Source organism: Stigmatopora nigra, chromosome 18 (genome assembly GCF_051989575.1).
Source record: "Stigmatopora nigra isolate UIUO_SnigA chromosome 18, RoL_Snig_1.1, whole genome shotgun sequence".
Taxonomy (NCBI): domain Eukaryota; kingdom Metazoa; phylum Chordata; class Actinopteri; order Syngnathiformes; family Syngnathidae; genus Stigmatopora; species Stigmatopora nigra.
The window spans coordinates 10522497-10548486 of record NC_135525.1 but is presented as its reverse complement, the minus strand read 5'-3'; the positions used below and the strand labels follow the sequence as shown (position 1 = coordinate 10548486).

At 38.0% G+C, this 25990-nt stretch overlaps 2 protein-coding genes and 1 long non-coding RNA gene across 5 annotated transcripts in view; 1 reads left to right on the top strand and 2 right to left on the bottom strand.

Annotated features, from left to right (window-relative positions):
• The window catches only part of LOC144211268 (uncharacterized), a 30352-nt gene extending 5699 nt beyond the window's left edge, over positions 1 to 24653 (top strand). Inside the window, exons 2-9 of one of the 3 annotated variants that reach the window (XR_013329565.1) lie at positions 1 to 60; positions 4418 to 4552; positions 9612 to 9665; positions 11304 to 11396; positions 12546 to 12678; positions 17065 to 17220; positions 20833 to 20940; positions 24508 to 24653. This is a non-coding gene — a long non-coding RNA (uncharacterized LOC144211268). Of the gene's footprint in view, positions 61 to 4417; positions 4553 to 9611; positions 9666 to 11303; positions 11397 to 12545; positions 12679 to 17003; positions 17221 to 20832; positions 20941 to 24450 lie in introns of all 3 variants that reach the window. The other 2 variants (XR_013329567.1, XR_013329566.1) reach the window with 2 other exon arrangements.
• Positions 1415 to 11086, bottom strand: cdc42ep4b (CDC42 effector protein (Rho GTPase binding) 4b). Its single transcript, XM_077738361.1, has 2 exons — positions 10920 to 11086; positions 1415 to 3182 (listed from the first exon to the last, which is right to left on the bottom strand). Exon 2 carries the CDS (start codon positions 3007 to 3009, stop codon positions 2047 to 2049), a length of 963 nt encoding a protein of 320 aa, XP_077594487.1. The 5' UTR covers positions 3010 to 3182; positions 10920 to 11086; the 3' UTR covers positions 1415 to 2046.
• sdk2b (sidekick cell adhesion molecule 2b) overlaps positions 13082 to 25990 on the bottom strand; it is a 197720-nt gene continuing 184811 nt past the window's right edge. The window contains exons 34-49 of the mRNA XM_077738362.1: positions 25305 to 25408; positions 25132 to 25202; positions 24505 to 24625; positions 23220 to 23276; positions 23033 to 23134; positions 22811 to 22926; positions 22538 to 22724; positions 21890 to 22027; positions 21554 to 21766; positions 21357 to 21482; positions 19026 to 19190; positions 18545 to 18685; positions 17072 to 17210; positions 16483 to 16612; positions 14674 to 14730; positions 13082 to 13895 (exon numbers count right to left, since the gene is read on the bottom strand). Of these exons, the coding sequence (XP_077594488.1) occupies positions 13431 to 13895; positions 14674 to 14730; positions 16483 to 16612; positions 17072 to 17210; positions 18545 to 18685; positions 19026 to 19190; positions 21357 to 21482; positions 21554 to 21766; positions 21890 to 22027; positions 22538 to 22724; positions 22811 to 22926; positions 23033 to 23134; positions 23220 to 23276; positions 24505 to 24625; positions 25132 to 25202; positions 25305 to 25408 (2332 nt within the window). The 3' untranslated portion in view covers positions 13082 to 13430. The remainder of the gene's footprint in view (positions 13896 to 14673; positions 14731 to 16482; positions 16613 to 17071; positions 17211 to 18544; positions 18686 to 19025; positions 19191 to 21356; positions 21483 to 21553; positions 21767 to 21889; positions 22028 to 22537; positions 22725 to 22810; positions 22927 to 23032; positions 23135 to 23219; positions 23277 to 24504; positions 24626 to 25131; positions 25203 to 25304; positions 25409 to 25990) is intronic.

Genomic DNA, 25990 nt, shown 5'->3' with positions numbered 1-25990 from the left:
GCCCAAACTAAGGAGGCATCACCACTAGACGGCGCCAGTTTACCACTGATGACAAGCATTGTAAGTACTTAATATATCCTTCAAAAACTCGTTTTTTTACAGTTCTTCCATCGTAAGGTAATTATGAATGTCTCAAAACCAATTTTTTTATCTAAATGAAGACCCAATGTCGACAAAAAAATTTCTCACATCGCCATTTATTGACAAAGAAGTGTCAAATAGTGTTATTGTGCTTTAAAAAGGACCAAAAAAAACGAAGGATGGCACATATAAGAAAAAATACCTCTACACAGCTGTTGGAATATTTTAATAGACTCATTTTTTTGCAGCTTTTTTTGTCATAATCACCAAAAATCAAGTCCATGCCGTTTTCAGGTGGCATCTCACAGCAATTGGATGCAATAATTATTCGTTGTTTTGTCATTGCAGCAATTTCACAAGCATTTTTTGATGGAAAAACCAGCATTTTTTGGCACACAAAAAATTCCAAAAAACAGACAGAAATGGAACTGCAGGAAAATGATCTGTTGCTAAAAAATAAACGGATTAAATTACAACACCCGGTACGCAACATTAGGTACACCTTCGTAATTTTCGTAAATTTTTACATTTGGGTTGTCACAAATATTGGCAAAAATATCCGAACTAAAACCATATAAGATATGTAATGATGTTAACATACAATACCAATTATTTTCCATTGTTAAAAATATATATGCTATTGTGATATAGTATAAAATATAATCATTATTATTGTTTTTTTCTAAAATAGTCAAATGTGCAAACTACAACCTCTTGAATAGAAAAATAATAGCTCATATATTCAAAATAAAAGATTGGTGGCTGTAGCATGCATCTCTCTAAATATTTTATGTATTAGTAATGTTATCTATAAAGTGAATCCAAAATATTATTAGATCAAATATTTATATGCAAACTCCACCTTAAAATACAAGTTCACATTTCCCCAGAGTTGATATATTTTTTTCCTATAGTCCTATTACAAAGCAATTGTTTTCGAATGCGGGTGTACCTAAAATTGTGGCTGGTGAGTATACACACACAAACATACCCACATACACACAAACATACCCACACATACACCCACACACAAACACACCCACACACTCACACAAACTTACCCACACATACCCACAAACATACCCACACACTCACACAAACTTACCCACACATACACACAAACATACCCACACACATACCCACGCACACAAACATACACATACCCACACACATACCCAGGCACACAAACATACCCCACACACACCCACATACCCACACACCCACGCCCACCCACACAAACATACCCACACCCACCCACACAAACATACCCACACACCCACCCACATACCCACACACCCACCCACATACCCACACACCCACCCACATACCCACACACCCACCCACATACCCACACATACACAAACATACCCACACACCCACACACTCACAAACATACCCACACATATACAAACATACCCACACACACACAAACATACACCCACACAAACATACCCACACACACTCTCACACAAACATACCCACACGCACACCCACTCACACAGGTAGACACCCATCTCTTGATTCCCCGTTTAGTCCTGAAGCGAATACCGTCACAATGACGTCCCTTTAAGAGAGGAACTTCCCACTGGAGGCCATTTTGCTTAGCTAACATTATATATGAGGCCACCACCAAATCCCATACATATTCTTCTTCATCCTATCTTCAACATTCTGTCTTCAAAAGTCCTCAAGATGCAACTCATTTTAAGTGCAATCCGACCCATTAAGACTAAAGTGCTTCTCTTCATTTGGGTCACGGCCAACCCCATCTTAGCCAAGAGATAGCGGACATTTTGACAGTTTGACGGCTAAATCTAGGGCACAAATTGCATGGACAATCCCACAAGAGGACAATTTAGAGTCTTCAATGTTCTTTAGTTTCCAACATGGCAGTTTTCAAACCACAGACGGCTTCGAATGGGTTGACGGGAGGTCCTTCAGTGGAATTAAGTTCACTTATTGGTCCTAAACTCGGATCTCATCGTCTTCATCCTCGTCCATGAAAGAGAAGTCATCATCCCCACGGGGCGAGCTATACTTGGCGCTGTCCGTATCGTTGTGATGGAGGTAGGGTGTCTTTTCCTCGGTGGTAGAACCTGAACTGGACACGGACGAGCTATCCAAGTCCTGGTTCGTGTTCCTAGTGTCAAACTCAGGGCTGTACGGAGCTACCATCACTTTCTGTTGGTAGATCATCATTCGGGGTGGTCTGGCGGGTGGACGCCGTTCCTCGGGAACTGAATCGTCATCGATTAGCGGGATGTGCGCGGGGGAACCGTGGCCTTCGCTACCCTTACCCTCCTCAAAACCCAAGTCGTCATCCTCTGGGCTTTTCTTCTCCATCACGCTTAGAATGTCCCCCAACATGGAGGGACCCAAATCCACATGGAAGGACATCATGGACTCGGCATGCTTCATCCCGCCAACGCCGCCGCCCTTGGGCAAGGATGGCGGCAGATCGGATAGGTCGCCGAAGTTGCGTTCGTCGAATTCCGTGTCGAAGGTAGCCATAGCCACCGGGACGTTAAGGGACCCCCGCATGGGGACGATAGGCCCCCGCATTCTGGCCTCGTTCTCATGGCGATTAAGATAAGGCAAGGAAATGGCGTTTTTTACAAAGTTGGCCGATCCAGAAGTGGCGCCGTACTCGTAACTGTCTCCTCGGTTGACGGAGTGCGAGCGTTTGCTGCCGCGGAAAGTGCGGGCTAGAAGCGAGGACTTGGATCCCAGGGTGGAAGGTGGAGGGGGTGGAGCCTCGCCTGAGCGAGTGCTGAGGAAGGAAGTGTCGCCAAAGGCATCGCCGCCACGACCTACGTGCATGGTGTGCCGGAAGTCGCCTAGCGGGGCGCTGATCATCTCCGCCGTCAGGTCGGCGCGGGAACGCCGTTTGGATTGGGTGGAATGGACCAGTTGTTTAAGGATAGGCATGATTGACACTTGGCTTTTTATCCCAGTGAATCAAGTTGTTTTCTTTCCCAGTCCGTAAATCCTCCAATTAGTACTTTGTAGACGTCTTTGGTCAAAAACCATCCACTTGCTTGGTCATTTCAGTGGCCATTTTGGTTCTTATAGTTGGAATGACATGCCCAAGTTGAATCAGTCTGTGGAAAAACAAGAAAATGTCAGATTACTAAGTATTCAAAACAGCTGTTTGTACATAGTATGTAGCATTTTCTCTCAGCTGGGGGTGCCGGATTGTTATTTGAAGAACTTCCTGAATTCTTAACATTCTTAGTGGTTTCCTAACAGCTGAAAGGCTGCTTGATTGGAAAAAAAGCAGAGTAGTTTCATTGTGGATGGCTTAATTGCAAAATTCCAATGTGTTTCACTCATCAAACTTTAATCACAACAATTCTCATTGTCAAAACAGTGAATTTGTCACTACGCAACAACCCAAAAGATGAATTTTAAGACCAGATTCCGTCCACCGCTACTTTCCTTGAAGAGCTATTCCCTCTGACATCATTAACGCTTCTGAAAACGACAACGCCAGACTCAATTTGTCCAAATATGGACCATTGTTACTCCATAACCAAGTCCTCTACGTGTCACTGAGTCTGTAATGATGTTACATAACCCTGCAAAGAACTCCTTTGTCTCCATTTCTTTACAAAAAGCGCTAACAGGTGGCCCTGCTTGGTTCCCATTGGTTGTTACGTAACTGCAAGACTGGAAACTGAACACTGGAAAGAGAAAAACACAAAAAAATGAAGCAGAACGACATTTTTTGGGATCGTCTTACAGTCTGGGTCGAGTCGTTTCGGTTTCTGGTTTCACCTGCGAAACTTCAAAGCTCACGAGATTGTTTTGACAAATCAAAGGTGGCTATGATCCATAAAAAAAAAAATAGCGGCTAATAGCAAATAGCGGTTAAAGCGAGATTAGCTGGTCAGTGACTCCGAGATCATAAAGTACTCACTGGAGAGATTTTTTAAGAGCCACTTGTGTATGCTGCTAATGTGCTATTTTACAAGTGTTACTAATGGGATCAAGACTTCTTGACACTAAGGGTCTTAAGACAGATACACAAAGTATGGTTTCGCGCCAGAAAACTTTGAAGTTTGAAGTTGACAACTTAACTATATTTGATAAAAAAACAACGCTATTTAAACGGACTCACGATTAAGCCTCGACACTTTTGGTTCCAGCCAGAAGGGCAATCTAGTAGTTGAGCTATGATCCAGAAAAAAAGCAGCTTTTACGAATACGCTTTAGTCGAATTAGCAGGCCAGTGAGTCCTGAATCATAAAAAAAGCACACCGCCGGAGAGAGAGACGTTAACACCCGCTTGTGTGTGCTAGAAATGTACTAAGTGTTACTGACGTTGTGTTTTTAGACCGCAGGCTCCAGCCCACATATGCATAACTCTGCTGCGAATCAATGGGGGGAGCATCATGAGATATTATGACAACATTAGCATGATTGTTTTACAGCCATATGGTGGAGACTTGCTTGATGAAAAGCTAAAACTGTAAGTAAAGCAACTTTACACTAATGTAAATGAGATCTATACACACATATATACATATATAAATATATATATAAACACACACATATACATACATCTATATATGTATATATATACATATACATACATGTATATATGTATATATGTATATATATACATATACATACATGTATATATGTATATATATACATATACATACATGTATATATATATATACATATAGATACATGTATATATACATACATGTATATATGTATATACACATACATTATAGATGTATATATACATACATGTATATATGTATATATACATACATGTATGTATGTGTATATACATATACATACATGTATTTATTTAACAATATTACATTTTCAGTATTTTTTTAAAATAATTTATTTTACGGTATAACACTTGTAGTATTTTTGAAATAATTGATTTAACGATATTATATTTTTACTATTTTTAAAATAATTTAATTAACGATACTACATTTGTAGTAGTTTGTTAAATAATTGATTTATCGATATTACATTTTTAGTATTCTTTTTAATGTAATTTATTTAACAATATTACATTTTTAGTTAAGTTATTATAGCTGACAAAAAGGGCTTTTTTACGCATTTTTGGGGGTCCTGATCCCATTGAAATACACTGATGCTCAACTACTGTAAAATATTTTGGGTCGAGTCTCCTTTCTGATTTATTATGTTTGAGAACTCATCAATAATTGCCGATTGTAGTCCCTCTAATTGTCATTTCATTGTTGCTAAACGAGAGTAATTCCTTTACGTAACCGGGCACCCGCTGTACCACATGACACCAACTCAAGCGGAGACGGGCAGAGACGGGGGGGCGTTTCATGAATGATTAAGGGCATCGTGGTGTCACCTCGGCTCGCCCTGGATGACATCACAACTCTCATCCAACGTCGTTACATAACCTCATTTTTTACTTTTCCCACCGCCAATCTTCACCCGACAGTTTCCAGTCTACTGAAACTCTACCACCATTTTATTTTCGTCTCTATTAAATTTTTCATCTCCATCTTTTATTAACAACTAACCACCCAAATGGTTGACAATCGTACAACGGTCAAAAGGCAAAGTCACAGTAGACTCTCTTGTCTTTGTCATCTCCCTTGAAATAATAGACATTTATACCAAGTTACTGCCAAGACAACCTTGGCTTTATTTAACCTCTAGAAAAAAATAACACAATTGAGCCTATTGTTCGTAGCGTTGGTTGAGAACATTGACATGCAAATGAACTACAACGACAATAGCAATCTTCTCTGACAAAGAACTTATCATTTTCTCACTGTGTAATCCATTTCTACGTTTCTAACCCATTGAAGTGCTAATTTACATCCAAAAACTGACATAAAATGTGTTAAAATAGATGCTATATAGCTCAGAGTTAGCATTTGACTAGCCTAGCTTTTGACTCCAAGGATTTTGTGACCAAAGAAGTACTTGACGAATATTTGTAGGTTGGTTGCTAATGAATGAAAACCTGTTCTTCCCGTTGGGTTTCATTTCCGGTCGAGTGCTCAGTCAGATAATTATGACACCTAGGTGTGTACTAGAAGAAGTAGACAAAGGACATAGTGCATCACAACTTGGTTTTCAGAGGTGAACTGGTCTAGCATGTATGGAGGAATGATTCGTTCATGTTTAAATGCATGCCAAATTTCCTGTTGCTGTCACAGCAAATCAAAGGTATGTTTTGATTTGTAGAGCCTAACCCCGATTGGCACTAAGTACAAAGATCTGCAAATAAATACCCAGGACCAAGTTACTCTAGATTACTTATTGGGGGAACACCCTACTTTCAAAATCTGACCCTAGAAACCCAGACTGAAAACCCCAAACATCCAATCCGACATTAACAGCATCTGAAACTCTTACCTTTGGCTTTCAAATGACAAAGTTGGCATCCCAGACTCACTTTAAGACTCTAAGTTCAAAACCTATCTTAAAAATCTGACTACCAAGCTCACTTCTAAAGTCTTGACTGGTTTAAAATATTGACAACCTCTTTCAAAGTACCCAAATTACTACCTTACAACCACCATACATCAGAAAACCCCATTCTCAAAAACCCAAACCAGATCTTACTACATCAACCCCGACTTAAAACCCTAAATTCTAAATGTAAAATGTAAAAAAAACATTAAATTCAAACCAACTATCCGACCCTAAAACCCTAGTTTTAACCCATCTTACCCTTTCCAAACCTTACAGTACCTGACACCAATAATTCTAACTACAATCAGTCTTCGCTAGACAAACGGCATATATTTCTATAGGTCATTGTTTTTTCCCACAAATAAACCCAACATGCCCAGGCCTGGTTGCCCCCCCCCCCCCCCCCCCCCCACCTCGATCACGTTAGGCCCAACATTGCAAAAAAAGGCATGTCCGCTGGCCCACTATCCTCCATTTGACTGCTAAACTCTTGTTTTTGGCCGCTTTCCCGAACGCTCCGTGCAACAAAATCATCACCTGACAAGCTTGGAAATTATTTCTGTGCGCTTACAGCCAAGCTGGCCTTTTATGAAGCGTTTACTCGTGCATGACTGGACAAAGTGTTTGAGGGTGGTAGGCAGGCTGACTGGCTGACTGACTGACTGACTGGGTTGGTGGGTTTTGGCGGACATGTGGCCAGTCAAAAAAACAAACCCAACACAAGAAGGCTATTTGCTGGATGTAAAAAAAAAAAATGCAACAGAAGATACAAATGTATTCCAATGAAAAAGTGGAGTAAACTTTTCTACACCGCACCAGTTTCAGAAGAAACAGTTATTTCAACGAAAAAGTGGAATAAACTTTTCTACGCAGCACAACTTTAAGAAGAAGCAAATTTATTCCAATGGAGAAGTGGAATAAACTTTTCTACACTGCACCGGATTCAGAAGAAACAAATTTATTCCAATGGGAATGTGGAATTAACCTTTCTACACTGCACCGGTTTCAGAAGAAACTAATTTATTCCAATGAAAAAGTGGAATACATTTCTCTAAACTACACCGGTTTCAGAAGAAACAAATGTATTCTAATGAGAAAGTGGAATAAAATATTCTACACTGCACCAGTTAAAGAAGAAAAAATGTTTCCAATGAAAGAGTGGAATAAACTTTTCTACACTGCACCGGATTCAGAAGAAACAATTTCATTCCAATGAAAAAGTGGAATAAACTACAACGGTTTCAGAAGAAACGAATGTTTTCCAATAAAAAAGTGGAATAAACTTTTCTACACTGCTCCAGTTTCAGTAGAAACAAATGTATCCTAATGAAAAAGTGGAATAAACCTGGACATAATCTTCAACAAAGCAACATTTAACATTATAAAATCCCACCCCCAACAGTAAGATCTTATTCTCATATCATCAACATTTCAACGCAATGGAAACCATTACTTGTAAGCCCTGATATGGTAGCAAAACTCCCTTTCATTGAGAATAATGTTCAACTTGAGAGCTTCCAGCGTATTAGCAACCTTGACCGTGCTCGCTATGGACGCCAGAAATGGGAAAAGAAGAGCTCAGACGCAAGGGGAGGTGGCGTTGAACCTCATTACGGTCTCGGCAAAGGGATTATAGCAAGTGCGGGCAGCACACCGGCTCTCTTGCTGCGACTCTTTTGATAAATGGGGAGCATTCATGCGAGGGCCCTGTGGGCCAAGTCATTGAATTAACTATCTGAGCCACTGGAACGGCAAAACAAAGGATAATGGATTTCAATACGGAGGGTGGCGGGGTGCACTTAGTAGTTGCTTAAGAAGACAGAGTGAGCACACTCACTTTTAAAGTTTGGCTATCCGACGTGGAATAACAAGGAAACGTGATTCAGCCTGACATTTACGGACAGATCGTAAATCGGGTAAAGACTGAAGAAGCCTAGTTCTGAGAATTTTGAGGTTTTTGCATAAGATAACGTTGGGAAACACTTGGAAAGTAGCGACTCTTTATAAGGAAAAGTGCAAAGTCTGTTAACGGAAATGAAGGGATGAGTTCAAGGGTCGTTGGGTTTGTTAAAGTTTACCTGGAAAACTTTTAAACGGAGGTAGAAGTAGGAAAAAAGAAGGGTAAGACCATGTAGGAACACCCAAGGAAATGGGAAAATACTGTAAGTCAAGTTAGGTGAACGGTAAAAGGAAAATAGAATGTTTTAACTAGATATATTTTGCTGGGATGCTAATTATCAAGTCAATACAACAACAGTTTCTAGGTGTGGATGTCACTCAACACTCCTTGACACCAAACATGTCAAAGAAAGTAAACAACAAGAACAATAAAACCCAAAAACACAATACAGCCCAAAAGCTTTAACACTACTGACTAAATTAAGTTAGCATAACATACAAAGCATTTCAGAGGACGTACGATGGACAAGGTGTGCCGACTGAAGACATATTTGTCTAGACAAAATGTTCCTAATTTACCTTACGCTAATAAACCAACCAGACAAGGTATTACGGTAATGAAGTCAAAGAATAGAAGGTAAGATTTTAATTAGCATTGTGGTTGAAAGTTTTCTAGCTTTGAATAATTGGTTAACCAAATAATTCAGAGTTAGACCTGAAAAACTAGTCGCCAACAAATGTTCCAAGTAATTATTGTTGAAAATACTGCAAACTGAACATCATACAGTTGTCAGTTGGTTAAATACTCAATGCTAATCACAAATAATCCTTCCAAAGTACTCCAAAATTCTGTAAAAACTAGAACTTTCTCACTAAAAGTGGTAGAGAATCTGACTACATTATAAGATACTTTTCCTACTATTTTTAGACTAATTCCAGAAATAAATCCATCATCAAGACCATACAAAACGTCAACAAAAGCCACATTAATTCAATGAATTTTCACTGGAATCTCGAGCTAGTCACATGAATAGTATTTAATGTCTAGCACAAGAAGTTTCTGTTATTACGCTAATGTTAATACTTTTTAAAATGAGTAATTGGCTTTCTAAGAAGAATGATTACAAAAATAAAAATCTAAAGTAATAAAATGCTAGAAAAATGTATCTCCTAATATGTTGTTCTTTTGTTCCCAGGTTTCGGCACCAAGTAGCGAGTTCCAAGTACATGAAAATACACAAAATTATCAGGTAAATTGCCTCTATTTGTATTTTATTGTAAAACTATACTTATTATTTTATTTTCTGTCTATGTGTTGCTGAAACATTGATGTTCAAATATTTGTTGTTAAATACAGAAGCTGTTCTAAATACTAATTTACTTTATTTACTTTAAATTAGCATAGGCGTGGCAATAGCTTAAAGTCTATTTTATTTTATGAAATGTTCACAAGTTAACAGTTAAATCTGCTAAACCAGGGTGATTTTACACATAAAAAATAAATTACAAATATTTTTGATAACATTTTCTGCATATTAATCCAAAATAACCCAATAATTTAGACCTACCTTTGAGATATTCTAAATGATTAAAACCATTAGCATTTAGTGCGATTGTGGTATTTTTTGTGTAAAGTATTCTTGATTTAAGAGAATTTTCCTCATGCATTAACATAATTATATTTCTGGGCTATTTTCCAAATATTTATTTTTAGAATTAGTGATAATAATTAGAAGGTCTGGGCTTTGAGCCAATCCAAATGGCTTTTTAGATTTAAACCCAACTAAGATTTGATCTGTGAGGACTTTTATACAACTTTTTAATAGCAAATATGTTGTATTCTTCCATTTTTAATCAGTAAACCCCGAGTTAAGCAGTTGTACATGTCTGGTTGTGATCTCACAGCTCAAAAAAAACTGCTTGTACGCAGAGTATTACAAGTTATATAATAACTTTTGGAAAGCGAGCCATCCAGTCCATCTGTCCTTGATTAAATCATTTTATGCTGTTGGACTAAAAAAAAAACTACTGTACTTTACGAGACACTACCACATAAATCATGACCGTAAAAACTCACTAAAACATAAATCTGTCAAATAACTAATTGAATCTACCAATAAACTCCATCCACTTTATATTAAAATATAAAAATAGTGATACTTTTAATGCATATGCTTCATTTAAAGAACTCTTTTCATTGGCCGGTTGATACAGGTATTATTCCTTGATGTCATTACTCAAAAAATTTAGTATTTAATCCTTTTTTTTACATTTTTAATACTTTTAATGATATTCATGTACCATGGGGAGAAAATAATAAGGGTGAAAGGGGGTGGGGGCTTATGGATGGTTCTATTGTTGTTTTCACTCGGCCAGAGAAGCCATTTAACAATCGGACAATTCCAAGTGACGTTTAACGATCGAGAAAAAGCTGACAATGAGGTCATCGGCGTCATACTTTTACGGGCAAATAAAAATACTTAAAACAAGTCAAAAGAACTTACCTTTGGGCTAAAGTTCCTAAAGTTGTACGGTGTAAATCCTACAAGTTGTGACTGTAACAGAGTAAAGCAAAACCAAAGAAAGGAAGGTTGAGGGCGCGGTGGTTGTTGTTGTTGCCGGGGTTCGCCGTGCTTTTCTGCCTGTGTTGTTCCGCTTCTCCGTCGGCTTGTGGAGCGTCCCCCCCTTCCCGGTCCTCCCTCGGTCCTCCCTCACCCTCGACCCCGCCTCCCTCCCCGTTGTTGTTTTAAAGACACACCGCCAATCCCATAAGGTCAATTTAGTTTTAGGGCAGTAGAGGGAGCTATCCTGATAGTTAGTTTTTAACCCTTTGGAGGCAAGTGACTATACCTTATGACTTTGTGTGATTAAGTCCCTTCATTTTTCAGTTCTGCTTGTCCTCATGAGGATTGTGGGGGGTGCTGGAGCTTACCCCAACTGACTTCAGGCACCCTGAAATGAGACGGACAATTAATCATAAGGTAAGGGCAGTTTAGAGTGTTCAAATGAACAAAATGTATTTTTTGGAGGATGTGGGAGGAATTCCTGCACCCTAAAAAAACCCACATAAGTCCAAATTAATATTATCCTAAAAGTAAAAGGATTTAGAAATTATTATTATGGTGGTTTTTCCATTTTTGAGATGTAATTACTGTAAATTTGACAATGTATTGTATAATTGTAGAGCATATTCATTAAATTATCGTATTTTTACGACTATAAGGTGCATTGCATTTAAAGGCGCAACCTCAATGAATGACACATTTAATTTTATAAGGCGCCCTGTCTATTTTGGAGGAAATTTAAGACTTTTTAGTGTGCCTTATAGTTGTGAAAATACTGTACTTACTTTGGCAGCTTGAGTGGTTAGCGCTCTGAGGTCCTGGGTTCAAATCCAGGTTGGTCCACCTTTGTTTGCATGTTCTACCTGGGCTGGTATGGGTTTTGTCTGGATACTCTGGTTTCCTCCCACATTCCTGCGATCGGGATAGGCTCCAGCAACCCTAGTGAAGACAAAGCAGTTTAGAAAATGAATAAATTCAGTATTTTTTGTATTATTCGAAACTTACCGACAGCAAAATAATAAATAAATAAATTTTCTTTCAAAAAATGTAAGCAAATTTCAATTCATTCACAATTCCGAATGAACATTGAAAAATAATTTATTTCCGAAATGTACTGTGATCATATATTCATTCTTCTGCATGGTAAAGCTTTTTAATCGCCGACGAAACAAAATCACCCCACAGGAAAAATTCCAAAAACCCAAAAAATTGACAATTAGATGACACTGTTGGAACAAACTAGCTGTCCACTTTTTTTAACGGTATTATTAAGAATGTCCGGGGCTAGGGAGGGGGAGGAGCTTATTCTCACACACACACACACACACTATATGATTTGTAAAGCTCGGAAGTTGCTGTGCTTACACGAACAAAGCAATGGCGGCGGAATGGGCGGCACAATCGTTCAATGACATCATCATTTGGGGCGGGGCCACCCAAAAAAAAAGCCATTGATTCCAAATTGGGATATTCACCAAAAAAAACATCTAGTTATTGTCCATAGTTCGCTACCAGATGTCCACCTGCATGAAATTTAGATTTGATATACAAATTCATGTCTTTCAGAAATATGATTGGTCGATGTGCTCCTCGATTGGTCCTTCACACCCACAAAAAAACGACATCAATCAACAGCAACCCCGGGAAAAACAATTTTAGCCACCATCAAATGCCGAGTAAGCGCCGACTAATCCTCTAGGTATGTATATAATATAGCGTTATATTATATATCTACATATACGTATGTTTTTTATGTATATGTTTTTCAAGGAGTGACCTTGTAGTACCATTTGAGTGTGGAACCAAAATAATGGAAAAATGATAAGTCATGCAGAAAATAAACATAATAGTAATAATTTTGCTCAAAAGTAAAGATAAATTATGTAAAAAAATGTGTAAAGGTGTTCTTAAAGTTGTCAAAAACTGAGAAAAAACGTAAGAGGAGTGAAAATAGGATTTTTTGGATGAATAAAATGGTAACAAAAGATGTTTGGCCATCCTAAAAATGTGGGAAATGCTCAAATAAGTCCTATAAAATGATATAAAAATGCTGAAAAAAAGTGTAGTGAGATGTATCGTTGCCGTGTCTTCAAAAGCGTCAAAAAGTCTTTAAGTTGACAAAGGCGTTCGTAAAAGTGTGGGAATTATCCTCCCCAAAAAATCAAGTAAAACGCAAAAATCACGCCAAAAAATCCATGCGGATATTTCCGTAAAATGTCCTTTTTTTTCTTAATAACTTGCCGTTTAAATTGCGTGAAAATTAAACCAAATTTGAAAGTCATGCAAACAAAACACCCACAAAAAAAATCACATTACTTTCCCTCAGAAAGTCTCAAGTTGAAGGCGTGGCTAAATTATGGGAGAACGCCATTGGTGGGCGGAGCCCCAAAAAAAAACAATAAACGTGGGGTGGAAATTTCCAGAAATTTCCAAAGTTCCTTTCCGCTATTCTCACACAAATGAAGAAAACCCAGCGATTGGGGCCCTTGAGCCAGGTGCTAGGCTACTAGGTGGCCTGTAGAGGGCGGCATGCTGGCCTGGGGGATTGGCGCTTTGCTGGGACGGGGTAGGAGTCCGACTTCCTTTGGGCCTAAACAGGCTACCCTGACCGGTTGGCTGTCCTTGTGCCTGTTGTTGGGGTTGTGGCTGTTGCTGTGGATGCTGCTCCAGCACCCCCTGAGGGCTTGGCGAGCTGAGTTGCGGGGGTAACGGCGGGAGAGGCGGCAGCTGTGCCGGAGAGGCGCACTGTTCCGCCTCGCCCGGTTCCGATTCGGCGTAGCTGTAGGCTTGCGCCCGGGAAATGCCTTTTTGCTGGCGGCGCCATGAGTTGTAATAAGTAGGGTCGCTAATGTAGTGGTTCACGAAGGAATGAGTCTTCTGCCGGTTGGCGTCTACTTCGTATTCGTTGTCGCTGCCCTGGAAGAGAAAAAAATGGGTTTAGAATATGAATTAATAAATAAAATCGGATCCAAAAGGTCTTGGCGATGGAGGGATGAAGGATTAGCTACGGTACAGCTAGCCATGAATGGATTGTTGGAGTCCATGTTTGAAACGTATCCAAATGATGACACAAACATGCACACTTGGGGTGCTTTCACACTAACGGGAGGAGGAAATAGGATGACTTTGCATTCTGGGTAGACATTTTTTTGTTACTGCAGAAGCTATTAAGGTAGCAACCTGCACGGCAACAGATTAGATTGGAGTTTAGCACTTGAGCAGAATGAAGTGGTTAAGTGACCTTGTTTATATTGTTGGCCTTGATTTATCTATTATCATGATTTGACATATTATTTTTCAGCGCCATTTTTTTAATTATGTTCCTGAAGAATTGCCTCACTTTTTTGCAGGCTAAAAAAATAGATTGGATTGAAATAGTGGTCATTTTTCTTCAAATATTTCTTCCCTCATTCCTTGCGAGCAGTCATAAAAGAGGGTGACGTCATCTAACTTGTCTACACGCCAAAATCAAGATGGCGACCCGTGAAAGCACCCTTGAAACACATCACAATGGACAACGATATCAACAGCAATCAGAGATGGTTAAAAGCATGATGGATTACAATGACTGAAGCGCCAAACAAGATGGCTTCCGATGCTGTAAAAAGACTGAATCGCTATTGGATGAGAAGGAACTGGTCCAGACACGAATGGTATCAAACGAATAAGAGCAGGCAGCTGACAGGGACCTCACCAAATGCAGTGGAAGTGTATGTAGACCACCTGTTCCATAAGAAAACACCAGCGCCTCCTATAGGTGAACAAAACAGCGGGTTTTTACAGCATATCAACCACGAGAAGAAGAAAAACACGGGGTGCTCAACCAACTACAGTTCCTAGTCAGAAAAATGAAATAGTTTGGCTCAAATGAACAATTTAATGTTCGTTATTTAATATCCGCAAAAAAGTTTTGTCCAAAGACTTTTTATCAGATTAAATTCTGCTGAAAATTTCACTTTTTTAACCAACCACAATCTCGTTAGCGGCTAATTAGCGGTTTACCATAAACACGTGAATCAAGAGATCCAATGGCTGTCAATAGGAAAAACATTGTTGTTGTTTTTGTGTACATTGTTGCCATGTAAAACCAAGACAAACAGTATTGAGATATCTATCCAGACCGCTAAAGTCTTGACAGTATTATCAAGATGTGCTAATTCCTTCTTTTAGCAACGTCCAAGTTCATTTAAGTCAGTTAAAAATTGATTCATTCGAGGGTGTTGTGATAGATACGTTGTTAGCTAAAGATTTAAGGTTTGATAAATCGAGTTACGGCCATGTTTGTTGACTCAATCCATACGATTGTTCAATTTCTGGGAAGAATGTTGCTTAAGGGCTAACAAAAATAGCTAAATTTCTCTCGCCAATTCCACAAAACTGTAAGAAAATGTTCCTTTTGTTTTAAAAAGGGTCATTTACAGGGCAAGGGTTGTTTTCCCAAATTTGGATACCCCCATCCCGTCTGTTGTAGTCATTACAGGACAGCTTGATGTAGCCACTAGCCCCTCCCCCTAACCTCATGTCATCATCAAATCACCCGAGTGGCTCAGTCCTTTGTTTTGGCAAGTTATGGATGATAGGTCAAGTGGGGGGTTGTAGTTATACTGGTAAGCAAGCACAGCAGGGGGTGCCCCAGAAGACACCATATTTGGGTATTTCGGTAATAATACTTCACCCTAGGATGGATTTTAGCGAGTTATTTGAAAAGGGGGAGGGACTATTTGGTTGATGGTGGCATAAACATGACATAATCTGTATTAAAGTCATTCTGTGGGTGATCTACTGTGTGTGACTCAGAAGTGAGATCATTTTTATTGGTTGGGGAAAGCTTTGGAGTATAAAATAAGAGCCTAAAAAGTACCCAATGGAAGGAAAGAAGTGACATTGAATGGACCAAAATCTTGGATAGAACAAAAGTGGAGAAACTGTTGGAAATATTTAAAGGTTTTTGGGAAGGAGAGTGGAAAAAATACGGGAGTTTTATTGAATTGCCAAAGGTTATTTATGCATCGGTTCATTGGGGTGAGATGGGTTGGGTGGGGGAGTGGTTAAGGGAAGATGAGAGAATATATTTGAGGGGGCTGTGGAGTTCATAAAAGGAATTCTGCTTAGTCGGCAGACCCTTAAAAAGATGGTTGGTGGATGGCCTTGAATGAAAATCAAGGTAATGTTCAAGTTTTCCAAAACAACGAACGTTTTTTCACTCTGAAAAGCAGACCATAAGACGTTTGGACACATGGATGAAGACGGAAAAGACAGAGGGTGACGTTGACGAGAGTGTGGAAGACATCTGGGAATCAAATCTTCCAGTGAGGCATGGGAATGAGGCGAGAGAAGTTCGTCCTGGAGTTGATGGTCTCGTTCGTCAATGGCCCCAACGAATGAGGAAAGATGGAAATGGTCCATGAAAGTTCTTGCAGTCCCGTGTTAAAAGTATTTGAAGAGTTTTGGAATTAAGTTGAATGTTTTTTATTGTTAGTTGGGTCATGTTTTGACAGTGTACCTGAGAGTCCGAGATTTCCGAGGGTTTTTCGGTTAAGCTGCTGCTCTCCACGGGGATCAAGTCGTTGTACTTTGTGCTCACGTCCTCGTCTGAGTAATTGAGGCTACCTGGACTGGGCCTTGGGGGGGACCTACATTCCATAAAAATAATTGAAAAAAAATCCATTATATGATCAGGAATTTAAAAAAAAATGTAACAATACCATTGGAAATGAGCAAGATGTAAACCGTTTAACTCCAAAACAACGAATGTATTTCAATACGTTAAAATAAGAATAGAAAATGCTATTTAATGTTGGAATGCAATGACTTAACTACACAATAGCTTTATTACCAACCCTTTAATGTATTAATTTGTATTTTTAAACTACATTTAAATATTTTATCCCTTCATTTTGTTCATAGAAAGTCAGATACCAGCTATAAGAAAAGCCTCTTTTATACTCATTCCGGTGGTCTGGCTAAACAAACATAACCCCCCCACCTTCTTGGTGTCCTCTAACACATGTTGACTTTTCCCAGCTGTATGTAGAGCCGCCTCACAATTAAACCGAAAATCAACTTTAAAGTGTTCTTCCAAAAGATGCTACCTGGTGTAGACACCATTCTTCCGGCAGAAGGAGTTTTTCACAGACAACCGGCGGTTGTTGAGCTCCAGGGCCGGGAAACGTCCTTCGTCCAGGCTCACCATGTCACCGTGGGTCAACGCGTTGCAGTTGGTGTTGTTTCCTGCACAAAGGTATAGCGACACTGTGTGACCACAGGCCCAGGTGGTTCCACCTTGTTAGAATTATTTGTTGGAGAAATTGAATCTAGTGCAAATCTGAAGAAATACACTTATTAAAAAGCATTTCATTATCTGCAATTGGGAATATTAACAATAATGGCAATTACTATTGGGAATATTAACAATAATGGTGATTAGTATTGGGAATATTAACAATAATGGCAATTGCTATTGGGAATATTAACAATGATGGCAATTGCTATTGGGAATATTAACAATAATAGCAATTACTATTGGGAATATTACCAATTACTATTGGGAATATTAACAATTACTATTGGGAATATTAACAATTACTATTGGGAATATTAACAATAATAGCAATTACTATTGGGAATATTACCAATTACTATTGGGAATATTAACAATAATAGCAATTACTATTGGGAATATTATCAATTACTATTGGGAATATTAACAATAATAGCAATTACTATTGGGAATATTAACAATAATAGCAATTACTATTGGGAATATTAACAATAATAGCAATTGCTATTGGGAATATTAACAATAATAGCAATTACTATTGGGAATATTACCAATTACTATTGGGAATATTAACAATAATGCAATTAATATTGGGAATATTAGCAATAATGCATTTTTCTTTTAAATTAATCAATGTTATATTATGTGCTAACTAATTTACTATTACAGACATTTTCTAGTTATTTTCATATTTTTTTAAGGTTGTAAAACAAACTAATTCTAAATGTAATTTTATAGTCAATATTACAAAAAAGTGTAAATAACTATTTTCCAGGGCCAATTTTGTATCGTCTTACAAAATCAGTTTGTCCATTTTAAAAAGCTAATTTAACCCTCGAGACCAAGTTTAAACAACAGTTTAGTTGAGCAGGTCACAAGGTCACAGTCGCCTGCGGTGAGTTAAGGTCAACTGGTGGTTATTAGCAAGTATGGTGGGGGGACTGTTGCCCCCCGATGAAAAAAACCCAAGTCTGACATAGAAGCATTTGTCAGCAGTGAGAATGGACGCCCTTGTTTTTGTCCACCGTCACTCAAACAAGAGTGACCGCAGCAGCCTCTCGAAAAGTGCTGAGGCAGGCAACGAAAAAAAAAAAAAAAACACCATTGTCAACGTTCAAGTCCCGCCCGACCGACCTTGCGCTTTTTCACCAACATCTGTTTTGGAAAGCATTTAACTGCTCGTTAAATGAAAACAACATGATTTACGAGGACACAAATATTGGATCCATCCCCCTGGTGGACAAAGAAAGCAAGTGATAAATAATAACATGCAGCAGCCACTCACCCGACTCCGACTTCTTCGCATATTTTTTGCTTTGTCCTCGGATGATGAGGATGAAGACTAGTAGAAGGATGAAGATGAGTCCTACCAAGGCCACGACTACCAGGAACCACCATTCCTCGTAGAATGGCGCCACCTTTTGAGCTGTGAATATATCAACATATGAAAACAACGAAGCAGCAGAAGATGGAATTTCCAAACTTAGCATTCTACTTTACGTACATTGAAAATATTTGTATTTTTATTCAAGTATGTACATCGAAATTGTACATGGAGAACTATAGTGCACAGCAGTAACTTGGTATTGAAGTACTCAGTACTTTTTTAAGGCTTAGGAAAACTATATTGAAATTTTGACGTTTTGTAAAATATGGGAATATTTCTACCTTGTTACCGGTGCAGACTATTAACTGGAAAATGCCATTTTTTGGCTAAAATGACATGCATACGGAAGAAAAAAGTATATATATTTATAGATGCTAACCAGATATGGAAGGAGTAGGCAGACTTGGTGAGCCATAACCATAGTCGTTGACCCCGATGACCCTGAAGTCGTAGCTGACCCCTTGCTTCAAGATGTCCATGTTGAACGTATGTGACGTCACTTCCTTGGGGATGTCCTTGATTAGAATGTCCCATAGACCTTCATCTGGAAAAATTAGACAAATAATGTCCTTGTGTATAGGATATTTAGGACAGTGAATAAATAAGGTGGGTAAAAAAGTAGGTACTTTCTACTGTTTTCTTCATCTGTCATCTTTCAGTGAATTTTTTCAGGTTAATTTGTTCTATTTGGGATAACTTTTATGAAAAGTACTGTTATATTTACATGAATTTAGGAGAATTGAGTGTGCTGGTGTTTGTATGACCGCCCTCAAGTCAGTTTAAAAATACGAAAACCAAGTTATTGCAGTATATATGCATCATACCTGTCAAGTTTTAATCGTATTTTATATGTTGATCATTCCAAATTGTGTACGCTGTACTACTACTCTTGTACTGGATTTTTTTAAGGAGTTTTTTGTAGAACCGATCTAGTTTTACCCAATTTCGGCTCTAATCTGGATCGTCTTATTCACTGCGAGCAACGAAAACTTCATCGTCAACTGCTAGCAATGAAAATGTACTTTTTCATACAACGACATCCACAGAATCTTAAATTTAGTGCACCGACTAATTGAGCACCCTGTACACTTTGTAGAAAATTATAGACTTATACGTGCGCCCGCCCTATGTGAGTATGTACATTTTTTTTAAATTTGCTTAATAAGGGAATTGCAATGATTAATGAGGGGAACAATTTGCCAAAGTTGACAGGTATGATACATGTACTATGTATATATGTATACTATATATGTATGTACATTTTAATATGCACCAGCTTCTAAAAATAGACCTGTTCTTTCGGCTTTTGAAATACTTCAAATCCTCAGGTGAAAACTCTCAGGTGAAAACTCTTATTATGTACTGTAAATCAGAGCCAACGTTCCGTAAAAAAAAAAAATTAGGCCGACATGCCGACACATTTGAGAAAATAGGACGGTAACTAAAGATTTACTCCCTTGTTTAATTTCACACTTAATAGGTGAACAGGGACTCAAGTGCTTCTAATTGTATACAAACATTAAAAAGTCTGTTTTATATAACGCGGCCTTATTTGAGCTCAACTGTGAGCAGTCTATCCATTTCAAAGCTCCAGCGGGTATTAAAAGAAGAAAGGTATGTGCCCGTATTTTACCTTTGGAAGGGATGCCAAAAAAGCATTAATTACACGCTTCTACTTCTGCTTGTAAACAACGCGCTTGTTCTTAATAGGCCACGCGTGGACTTGAAGGAAACACACTATAGCTCATTTTTAACAATGCAATAAACACTTGGTAACCCCGCCCTCCCCTTCAATGGCGTAGAAATGCAATATTTTATGATGTGTTCAAATTGGGTGTCGTTTTGTTACAGTAAACATGTCGGGAAACAGGGTTTTTCGTCAAAAGTTGGTGTACGGCTACCCAGAACAACTACCAGATAACGTAATGTAAAAAAAATATATGTAATATAAGGATTTGAACCTAATTTGATGATTTTTACTCCTGATTGTTCCTCCAAAAAGTAGCTAGCTTTATGTTGATGTGTTGCCAAAGAGTCTCACTCCAAATCAAACAACTTCTGGTTCACAAATGTTAAAAATAGGCAACAAAATTGTTTTAATCTGGAGAAATTACAACTTTAATCCAGCGGGATTACAACGTATGATTTAGATCTCTTGATAATAGGGTTTGTCTTTTCTCTTATAGGGATTGGAGCAACTCCGCTGTTTGTGTCAGAAGGAAACAAACATCTGGTTGTTGACGATTTTTTTGGAACCATGACACCAATGTACTGTTTCGCCAATTGTTCTCAAGGTTAGTTTGGTTCTATAAAAACAAATATAGACTTGTAATCCTGATAAAACTTGAGTTTTTTTTGTATAAGTACCATCTGTGCCAGTCCAATCACTGGCTGCATTCCATTTATCTTTCCACAAACTTCCCTCTCTTCCTCAACAATGTATCTTCATCATCATAAAACTGGAATCTGACAAATCCATTACGGCCCAAAACTATTGACGACTCTCGCCTCGATCCATCCAAATATCCGATACCATCAAACCATTTGTCACCCTGCCGCGCTCTGTCAATCAAGCGCTGACGGCGATTGTCCGGACTGATCAATAAGCTGTTAAAAGAGTCCCTCGACTGGCTGGCGAGCGGCAGATGGCGTCCATTAAATACCGAGTCCCCCCATCCAAAGCTTTCCACTAAAATCTATCCCCACTCACCAGCAGGTCTGGCTTCAATGACGTAGCGTGTAATGGGAGCTCGTCCCGGGTCACCGCTGGTCCAGTGGATGGTCAGAGCTGAGCCATAGCGAGTGATGAAGGGGTCTCCAGGGGGTCCTGGAGCTCCTGGGAAGCCACAACATCGAGCATTTGAAGCAGCCACTCTTAAAGAAACCCGAATCCACAGAGTACACTACCTTCCCCAGGTCCAGTGGTGATGTTAGCCTCCACCTCAGGCCCATACGCAAAAGTCCTGGCACGGATTCGGAAGTTATACGTGACGCCATCAGCTAGGTCTTTCAGTTTTAACCAGAGGGGTCCGCCTCCCTTCACGTCCACTGCCACGGTCCGACTGACCCCTGGAGGGGAGGACGGGGAGTGGAGACAGTCGGCACAGGCCACGGAAGACTCTGCACAAACATTTAAAAGGTTATTTTAGACACGGCTATGAAGTTAAGGGAGTCAAGACCGGACTAGAATGCTTTGTGGGGGGTGACCAACCATGGGCTTGAGTTAGGAAGGCGGGGATTTACCTTCCACGGATGTGCTGGGTTCGTAGATGAGACGGTAGCCCTCGATAATGCCGTTGGGGAGGGTTGGTTCGCCCCATGAGACGTTGACGGAGGAGGTGGTGAGCTCGCTGAAGTGGATGAAGCTAGGAGCACTGGGAGCTAAAACACAAAGAAGACACTTATGTTCGTGACCGGACATTTGGTCGCCTGGATGTTTGGTCTCCCAGACGTTTGGTCGCCAAAGTGAATATAATTTTGAGAGCTGGTTTCAACAGTAGATATTATTATTTTCCTGCATTTAGTCTTTGGATGGCCTGAAATTGAAGAACCCGTTTTCAGTTTAGACATAGTCGCCATCTTTTCAGTTCTTGCTAGCAGTATAGGACTTTTTGTTTATCTTTATCAAAAACAACAGGTATTGGAGACCTTGTGCCTTCTTGTTTTGATGGTAGGGGAAGTGTTTTGTAAACTCTGACGTCCCCGACTCTTTTGCTATTGCCGGGAAAAATTTAATAGTGGGACAGAAATAAGCGTTTCTGCAGTTTTTTGAAGTGCCTGAACTTTAAGTCGGGAAAAATCCACCATTTCTAATTTTGGAAGAAGCTAGAGTAACTGGATTCCTGGTAACATTCATCCCAGGTCTAGACCTGAACCATTTGGGTCTCATACCTGCTTGCTGAGTCCGTCCTCGGATGGCAGGGCTGCGAGGTCCATCACCAGCGGCGTTGAAGGGCGCCACACTGATCATGTAGCCGGTGTAGCCGGTAAGGTTCTTCAGTTTAACGCCTCCTTCGGGCATGAAGAGGGTCCGCAGACGCTCTGTTTCATTTTTGCGTTGGGTTTCCCAAAAGTAGACCTTGATGGAATGAGGTAGATGAAGATATGAGGTCTTTTTCGTGTAGTATTTTTTCATTCTTCACCTTTTTGGAACGAATGACTAACCTTGTAGCCTTGGATGTCGCCATTTTGAGCACTGATTGGAGGCGGGTCCCAAGTGATGTCCAGCTGGGTGGCAGTGGATGATTGGACCACCACGTTCTGGGGGGGCGCTGTGGGAACTGAATGGGTAATATTCCGTTATTATGACAAGAATGGCAGCAAAGGATCAACTGTATATCAAATTTAGGCGCCCCAGTCCGGATTGAATGGTCTGCAAAGACGTACCTGCTTCTCCGACAAAGACCTCATGGGGTGGGCTGTTGGGACCCTCCCCTACGGCGTTGTAGACGCTCATGCGAATCTCGTAGCGCTTGTGCTTGCTCAGCTCTGTGGCAGAAAGGGCAGATTTCATGGATCAAATTCCACTTTAGGAAAAACTTTTTGGGACTTGTGTGTTTTGCTTTAAACTTACTGTCCAGCTCAAATTGTGTAAGAGTTGTGTCGCTCAGATTGCGGACGCTGTACGGGGCTAGAAAACGGAAAAAAGTCTTGGTAATACAAACTCATTCAGTGGTTGCTCATTTCTTATGAGAGCAACAATGCAATCGTTATAATAATTATGCATGTAAGTATAAAATATGTATTAATTCATCTTTAATAAGTTGATATTTTATACGTCATATATATAATCCAAATTAATTTATCTTTGAGGTTTAGAATCATGTCAAACGGAAAAAAATAAGTATATACATATATACACATACATATAAATATACATATACCTATATATACACACACATATACATATACCTATATATACACACACATATACATATACATATACCTATATATACAAATAGATATATATATACCTATATATACAAATAGATATATATATATACCTATATATACAAATAGATATATATATATACCTATATATATACATATAGATATATATACCTGTATATACATACATATATATATATATATATATATATATATATATATATATATATATATATATATATATATATATATATATATATATATATATATATATATATATATATATATATATATATATATATATATATATATATATATATATATATATATATATATATATATATATATATATATATATATATATATATATATATATATATATATATATATATATATATATATATATATATATATATATATATATATATATATATATATATATATATATATATATATATATATATATATATATATATATATATATATATATATATATATATATATATATATATATATATATATATATATATATATATATATATATATATATATATATATATATATATATATATATATATATATATATATATATATATATATATATATATATATATATATATATATATATATATATATATATATATATATATATATATATATATATATATATATATATATATATATATATATATATATATATATATATATATATATATATATATATATATATATATATATATATATATATATATATATATATATATATATATATATATACCTATATATACATATAGATATAGATACCTATATATACATATACATACATATATACGTATATAACTTGTAGTAGAATTATGTTCAAAAATCGTTTTAAAATTGTAAATCCAAAAACCAAATGCAAACCTTGTGCCCCCTAGAGGCTGCTATTAAAAAGCACAGGCATTCATTCATCACGCTGATTGTGATCTCACCAGTGAGGTCGGCCCACGCCGACATGCTATTGACCCCACCCCGGAGACGGTCGTATAGCAACTCCCGGTAGCGGATGCGGAAGCCCAGCAGGATGCCGTTGATCTGCTCCTCGGCGGGAGGCTGCCACGAAAAAATGGATGATGATGATGACGACGACCAGGTATGGAAAAAGCACATCACATTCAACATCAGCCATTTTGTACTCCAAAAAAGTTAATCAGTTTCCCAATAAAATTGTCTGAGATTGACTACAAATGTCCAAAAAACTCATTAAATCCCATTTTTCATATTTTTTTCCGCATCTCAACACCATTGCCATTGGACTAAGTATAAAAATAAAATAGTAATATTTTAAAATCACCCAAAAATTAATAATACATTTAAATAAACCTCTCCCCAAACAAATATAATTATGATACTACCAATTTTCTACCTTCACACAAAAAACTACAATAATAAATACTGCATATCCATTCATTTTTCGTACATGGGGGGTGCTGGAGCTTATCCCAGTCAACAGTAGACACACCTTGAATTGGACATAGTGATACAGACCCAATCATAACATCATTTAAGCCCAAAAAAATATCAAAATAAAATTCCAGGTAGGTCACATGCTTGCTTACCTTCCAGCGAATCAGCACTGACGTGGTAGTATGGGGCGTGACCGAGAAGATAACAGGTGCTTCGTCTGGTGCTGATATGTTAAGAAAAAAATAATAAAATAAGCGAGGATTAGAAAAGATGGAGTGGCATTTGTTTCGCATGGTGGCTGGCATTTGGCGAATGGAGCTACTACCATCTTGCAGAGTGGTGATAGCATCGCTCTCTTCGCTATACTCGCTGTCTCCGATGTCATTGGTTGCTTTCACCCGGAACTGATAAGACGTGAACGGCTTCAACCTTGGAGAAAATAAATAAGTAATTATTATTTTTATTTTTAATTACACAGTAAGTGAAATCTATGAATGAAGATTATATGGATTCAAACTTTTGCAATTGGTTACTGTGTATTGTGTTGTTATTCTTAAATACATTTTTAATTGATTATGTACTGTAATACCTTGACATATGAGTGCCCAACCACTAGATTATTTAGTATTTGTTACTTTGTGAGTAGGTAGTAAATCAGAATTAACATATTTTCCCGACTATAAGGCACACTTAAAAGTTTTAAATAGTCTACAAAATAGAGAGGGCGACTTATAATCCAGTGTGCTTTAAATATGGATAAAAATTTAAAATGTGTCATTCATTGAGGGTGCGCCTTTAAATGCATTGCACCTTATAGTCGTGAAAATACGATTATAATTTTGGTGTTTTTGCAGAGGGTGGGAATGAATTAATTTGTATTTAATTCATTTCTATGGGAAAAGTTGATTTGTGATACAAATAAATTGTGTCCTGAAACACATTAAGCTTGTATCTCAAGGTATTTAATACTATTATGTACATTCAATGAAAACAGGTGGATTGAAAGGTTAG

Coding starts and splice junctions, on each gene's coding strand:
- cdc42ep4b (XM_077738361.1), bottom strand. CDS start 3,009: ATGCCTATCCTTAAACAACTGGTCCATTCCACCCAATCCAAACGGCGT.